The sequence below is a fragment of the Tenrec ecaudatus genome, chromosome 12 (genome assembly GCF_050624435.1).
Source record: "Tenrec ecaudatus isolate mTenEca1 chromosome 12, mTenEca1.hap1, whole genome shotgun sequence".
NCBI lineage: Eukaryota > Metazoa > Chordata > Mammalia > Afrosoricida > Tenrecidae > Tenrec > Tenrec ecaudatus.
Genome location: NC_134541.1, coordinates 110428794 through 110435109, shown reverse-complemented (window position 1 = coordinate 110435109; position 6316 = coordinate 110428794). Strand labels below are relative to the sequence as shown.

The window sequence follows — 6316 nt, the reverse complement described above, 5'->3', positions numbered from 1 at the left end:
GGGCCAGGATCTGCACAATTCTGGCTCCCAGTGGACTGGAAAGCCAGGCAATGGAGCAGGGGCTTTGGGAACCCCAAGTCTTTGGCCACTGTCAGGTTTCGCTGCCTGGGGACCCTTGGCCGCCTTGTCAAGGTACAGATGGGGTGTGGTCCAGTACACAGCCCCTCCTGCCCCCCACATCCATACCAAACCTCACCTCTGAGATTTCCAGGCAGAGGTGCGAGAGGATGCCTGATCTGGAGGCCGGAATTAAAGATTGGGCTTAGCATTAGCCCCAGAATGCCAAGGACACAGTAGGGCAGCAACTGAACAGCTATCTGTGGGGCCCCAGGGCTTCCTGGGTGGCATGGGGTGTAGGAAGTTGGAGCTCCCTCTGCACCGCACTCGGGTGTGATGGGTGGTCCTGGGGTTTACTTGGGGTGCCCAGCCTCTCTACCCATGTGGCCAAGGAGCTGGGCAGCAGCTGGCACAGAATTGCAGGCTTGGTCCTGCCCCTGGAACCAGGGGTAGCTTTGAGATGGCTGGCGGTGGAGCTGGGTAGTTACCGAAGACTTTGAAGTTGAGAGGCAGAGGAATAAACTGTGCCACTGGGTCAGTGGGCATCCTGGCGGCAGGTTTTCCTACTACTAGATCTCTCTGGCCTGGCGCTGCTCCAGACTGGGAGCGGCGTCCCCTGGGCCTCTCCTTACCCTTCTTCACACTGACGGAAAGTGATAGGGGCTCTTGGCCGCAGGCTTCTGCTGAGAGGGTTGGGTGGGCAGCGCCCGGTCCCTGTGCACCGCTAGGAGAGCTGTGCCTACGCGGACCCCTGTACTAGATGGGTGAACTTCCCCATCCCCCAGCCCTGTGGAGGTGGACGTCCTGGTGTAGGGCGCTGGCCAGGTCTCACCCAGCCAAATCCACTGTCCTCTGTGGATTCCTTGCAACCCTACAGAATTGAAGCGCCCCGTGTCTCCAGCTGTCATCTGTACGGGAGCAGTCAGTGGATTTAGACAGCTGAGTTTGGGTTAGCAGCTGAGAAGGCGAGTAGTCCGCTACGGCCAAAGTGAGATTCGTTTCCAGCCTCCATGTCCTCCCCTACCCCAGACACACATGCCTGAAGTCCTTCGGTGCCAAGCTTCCAGCAGCTTCTCAGACCCTCAGAACAATCAATGCCCAGGACCCCGACCTCAGGGACTACAACACCCCTCCCGTCCACCTTTAAAGACCCGTTGGGTGTTTGGTCCTGCGTGTGGAGGGTGTGCATTCACTCTCCGTCTCTCACCACCCCCGACCCCCAAACTCGACCCTCCTGCCTCAGCAGCTTGCGCAGCCGCTTGCTTGGGGAGCACCCACGGGAGGCTGCTGAACAGAAGCGGTGCCAGCACCCAGGCCCACCTGGCCGGCGAGGCCAGTAACCCAGGAGAACCCTTTTGGGTGGTGTGATGTGTGGGACCGCGTGCCCCAGAAACTGTAAATCCCAACCTCCGAGGCTTTGGTTAGAAGCCCGTTTGGGAAAGGGTTGTCTCTGGCGTGTAAATGGCACAGGGTCAGCGTAGGTAGATTGTGGACTCGTAAGCAGGGGTGCGGGGAAGGAGAAGCCACCGGAGCCCACATCCACCTTGATGGCAGGGAGTTTGGGGTTTATAGTTTGAGGAAATCATTGCTGCTGTTGAAACAAACCCCGAGTCCACTGCCATCCAGTCTGCCTCCGTGAGCTCTATCCTACGGGCAGAGACCTGTCAGTGTGGAATGTCTTGGCTGGGCTGTCCCCCAAACATGTTGTCAGACCCCAGCCTCTCTTCCTGCGGTGTAATCTCCTCTTTGCCCGGATGCAGGATTAGTGTAAGGATGAGTCTTGGGTGGATCCCTTTCGTTATGTAAAAAGAGGGTGCTGTCTTTTAGGAAAAGGAGAGGTCACACGTTTCTCTTTTGCAGCACTGCACATTTGCAACCCCTTTGTGCGTCAGTTCCCGTGTGCTGTGCACGTGTGTTATCTCTGCGGTCCTGCTGCACGGTACACGGGTCATGGGGGGGTGGTGGTATGGCGAACACAAGCCAGCATGTAGAGATGGGGGACAAGGGACACCGAGAGACACGGAGATGGCCAAGGAACGGGAAACCAGGAGCTGGAGAGGCTGCAGAGCACCCCGCACTGGCACCCTGAATTCAGACTTCCAGCCTCCAAATCTGTGTGAAACTTGAACTTGGCGAAAGCCCCGCCCCCACCCCGCCTCGTGGGATTTCAGTGTGGCAGCGGCACTGGGCAAGCAAGCCTGGGGGTGTTTGGGTCCCACCCCCCTGCATTTATTGTTTGTAACATGGAGGTGAACAGCGAGAGCTTGGAGGCGCACGCTGTGCCGCGTTGGTCAACGTGAAGGGACTGAGAAGGTGCTGACGGGGCTTTTGTCCCAACGCCAAGGGGCGTCAAAGGCACAGAGATTTGAATCCCGAAGGAAGAGAAGGGAGCAGGTGTTGAGGCTCCTCCAGTCCCCCTCCCCCGAGGGCTCCCTGGGGAGTGCAGTCCTCCAGTGACCCCTGCCCCTCTGTCGGTGGGCCCTTTATTGGAGCAGCCGTTTCACTAGTGTTTGTGCATCTGCAGAGCGAGGCGCTGAGTCCTGCGGGCAGGACACCCAAGTGGGGCGGGCTCGGCGCTTCCACTGTGTTTCCCAACCTCAGCCTCCTTTCGGGTGGGTCACAGGGCAGGAAGCTTCCTGGAGAATGCCCTGGCGGGGTGGGGGCTCCCTCCCTCCCTGAGGAAGGGTGTATGTGACTATGAGAATGCATGTGCGTGTGTTAGACGTGAGAACCATGTATGGGAGTGGGTGTGTGCACGTATCTGTCAGTATGAGAATCAGTGTGTGTGAGTGTATGAGCTTGCGTGAGTGTGTGATGTCAGTGTAAGAATGAGTTGACTGTGCGTGTCAATGGGAGTGTGACAGGTGAGCCCGGCCTCCATCTCGGCCTTCACTTCCATGGTATGCATGTGTGTGTGTGTGTGAGTATGTCCACAAAACTAACCAAAGAGTCCCCGCCGTGGTTCCTCTGATTTGCTCGGCCAGCCGCCTGTGGGGGGACAGGGGACCCCTGCTCTCACCACGATGGTCACAGTTCCTGAAGATTCTCCTGATTGACGCCCGGCAGGGGCTGGGCAGTCTGTGGAGAGGCCCACCCCCTTGAGCCCTAGCCGCAGCAGAAGCCCGTCTGAGCCCAAGGGCCCATCATGTGACAGCCCATGCCCCTGGGGGAGAGTGCAGGGCTCTGAGGACGTGGAGGCTCCACAGGGTAGAAAAATCCAGCCTCTGGGTGGACGGTGTGTCTCTGCTGGCCCCCCCTCCCACAGCTCCCACGGTAGACACTGCCTCCATGGCTTTATCTCTGTCGCAGGAAATTGGTCGACGGGAGGTGCAGGGTGATGGGAGAGGCGGAGCAGTGGGTGACCGCCCAGCCGCTGCCCCTCACTGGCCCTCATCCTCGGCTGGTGGCTGCAGGTGTGCGAAGCTCAGGAAGACTTGCTCCAGCGAGATCTGGCTCACTGAGTAGTCGCCCACTCCGTACTTCTCCTTGGCACGCTCCAGGATGCCGAACACCTGCGGGGGCAGGCGCAGCCTGTCACAGGCCCCCTCGGGGCCCTGCTGTCTTGGGGTACCCCCTCCCCAGGCTGCACTGCAGGAATGGACACAGGTCATCACAAGGTGCTGCTTCAGGCCCCACAGGGTCACAGGGAAAACCCCGCTCCCTCATTTCAGAAGCAGATAGGTGTCTCAGGCAGGGCCTCACTCTACGGCTCTTTCTAGAAGGGTTTGGTGTGTGGGTCTTTTGTGACAGGTAACAAGGCTCCCGCCTCTCTCTGAGGGCCTGCCAGCAGTCAGTAGGGGTGGGGACCCTCCAATCTGTTCCCAGCTGGCGGGGGAGGGGCACCCTTGAGCTTGTTTTCTTGGTCACTCAGGGTCTCCAGCTCGGGGCCCAGCAGGTACCAGGCCCGCGTGGGAGAGAAGTCTGCAGGGGCTAGCAATGGCGGTGACCTGCCCAGCCCATCACCACAGGGAGGAGTGGCAGCCAGAGGGGATGGTTCAGGCCTGGCCTGGTGCACTCACCTTGGCCCAGCTGAGGCCCTGGGCAGGCAGGTGGTAGTGGACTAGGCCCTGGTGCTCGTCCTCCAGGATGCTGCCTGCACAGGGACAGCAGGTCGTGAGGGCAGGCTAGGGGGGCTGGGGTGGCTGGGAGGGCGGGGCTCAGCCTCCCCCAGTGGCCTCCGCACCTGGGAAGGTCAGGCTGACGAAGGCCTTGAACTCGTCCAGTGCGGCTTTCTGCCCATCCTCACTGTGGACCTTGGCCCGCAGGGAGTAGCCGCTGCCAAACTTGCTCTTGAGGTGCTGCGGGCTGCCCAGGCACTTGAACTGGCCCTGCACCATGATGGCCAGCCGAGTGCACAGGGCCTCACACTCCTCCATGCTGCGGGAGAAAGGCGCCTGGATCGGGCTGTTCCTGAGGCCCATGCCCTCTCCTAGTGCAGCCCTGGGGCCACAGCCCAGCCCCCACTGAGCCCAGCTCTACCTGTGGGAGGTGATGACAATGGCCTTGCCGGCCTCTCGGGCCCGCGCCACTGTGTCCCAGAGCAGGCGCCGGGCCACTGGGTCCATGCCCGTGGACGGCTCGTCCAGGAAGATGACTGCAGGGTCTCCGATCAGGGCGATGCCTGTGCTGAGCTTCCGCTTGTTCCCGCCACTGGGAGCAGAAGGTCAGGGACCTGGCTCAAAGCAGCTCGGGCTCCTGGGTCTTAGCAGAACCCCAGCCCAGGGATCACAGGTGCCAGGTGGACAGGGTAGGTATGGAGCCTGATAGGCCCACCTCACAAAGACTGCCCCCTACCCAAAGGCTGTCTGTGCAGATCGGGGTCTTGTCCTGCCCCCCTGCCCTCCCCTCCCCCCTCGCCTCTGCTCCCCTGCCAGTGTCCTGTTCACAGGTGGCAGGAACATGCAGGGAGGGCTCTGTAGCCTCACCTGCAGTGTCTGAGGCCCCGGCCATGCCCTGTGGCTGGCTGAAGACGCATGTGGCTGGTGGGGGGTGGGGTTAGCACACCTGTAGGTCCTGACCAGCTTGTTGGCGTGTGGCTCCAGGAGCAGGCCCCGCAGTGTGTTCTCAACACAGGCACCAATGTGGCGCTCAGGGACGCCCCGGAGCCGGGCGTACAGCACCAGCGTCTCCCGCGCAGTCAGGTGCTCCAGCAGGGCATCAAACTGCGGGCAGTAGCCAATGCGCTGCCGCACCTGAGGGCAAGGCGGCCGGGGCTCTGTGAGTAGGGCCAGGGCCGAGCTCCTTGCCAAGTCGGGGCGGGGGCAGGTGCAGGGACCTCACCTTCCCGAGGTCGGAGCGGATGCTGTGGCCCCCGACGAAGGCGTCTCCCGAGGTGATGGGCTCCTCCCCTGTCAGCATCTTGAAGGTGGTGGTCTTCCCAGCCCCGTTGAAGCCCAGCAGGCCAAAGCACTCACCCTTGTGGACCGCCAGGGCGAGCTTGTCCACGGCGAGGAGGGGCGGCCGCTGTTCGTACACCTGTGCCACCGGTAAGCACACTCGGTGAGGAAACCCAACCTTATGGCTTCCAGGTGCAGCCTCCAGACTTGGCCCCTCCGCTTCCGGGGAGCAGATCCCAGGACGACCCCTCAGCTCCAAAGAACAGACCCTAGGGGAGCAGTTCTCAACCTGTGGGTCGCAACCCCTTTGGGGGGCGTCAAGCAACCCTTTCACAGGGGTCACCTGATGCATAATAGTAGCAAAATGACAGAGATGAAGTAGCAACAAAAATAATTTTATGGTTGGTGGGTCACAACATGAGGAATTGTATGAAAGAGTCACAGCGTGAGGAAGGTTGAGAACCACTGCCCTAGGAGTTCTGAGGAAGGGACCCACCCAGCCCCTCACTTTACCTGCGTTCCGATTTACCTTGGAGAGCTCCCTGATGATCAGAGGCGGGTCCCGGGGGGGCGGGTCCAGCGTTGGGGCTAGCACTCGGCTCCTCTCGTCAGCCACATCCTGGTCTTCAGGTGGTGCGGGAGCCCGGCCATACGCCTCTGTCTGCCACCAAGACACAGCGGCCAGTGAGGGCCAGCAGGGTGGGCAGAGGGGGACGGGGAGGATGGGTCTGATGGACCACCCAGGGGCAGAGACTGGTGAGGACCAGTGGGTGGGTGAAGCCCTAGGATCAGCATCAAAGACACGTACTAAGCTCCTCGCCCTGAGGGAGACGCGGTGCCTCCCTGAGAGACGTGGGGCCATCTGAGGCAGTCAGGACAGGGGGACTGGCTCGGGGGTGCTCAGGTTCCCACCCCACAACACC

The 6316-nt window shown here is 61.2% G+C and overlaps 1 protein-coding gene across 7 annotated transcripts in view; it reads right to left on the bottom strand.

Moving 5' to 3' along the window:
• Nucleotides 1-2242: 2242 nt before the first annotated feature.
• Nucleotides 2243-6316, bottom strand: part of LOC142462503 (phospholipid-transporting ATPase ABCA3-like) — a 49788-nt gene continuing 45714 nt past the window's right edge. For all 7 annotated transcript variants that reach the window (XM_075564432.1, XM_075564436.1, XM_075564437.1 and 4 more), the window contains 7 exons: nt 5923-6054; nt 5338-5532; nt 5062-5249; nt 4537-4707; nt 4241-4434; nt 4077-4150; nt 2243-3569 (listed from right to left, as the gene is read on the bottom strand). In XM_075564432.1, the coding sequence (XP_075420547.1) occupies nt 3438-3569; nt 4077-4150; nt 4241-4434; nt 4537-4707; nt 5062-5249; nt 5338-5532; nt 5923-6054 (1086 nt within the window). In that variant the 3' untranslated portion in view covers nt 2243-3437. The remainder of the gene's footprint in view (nt 3570-4076; nt 4151-4240; nt 4435-4536; nt 4708-5061; nt 5250-5337; nt 5533-5922; nt 6055-6316) is intronic.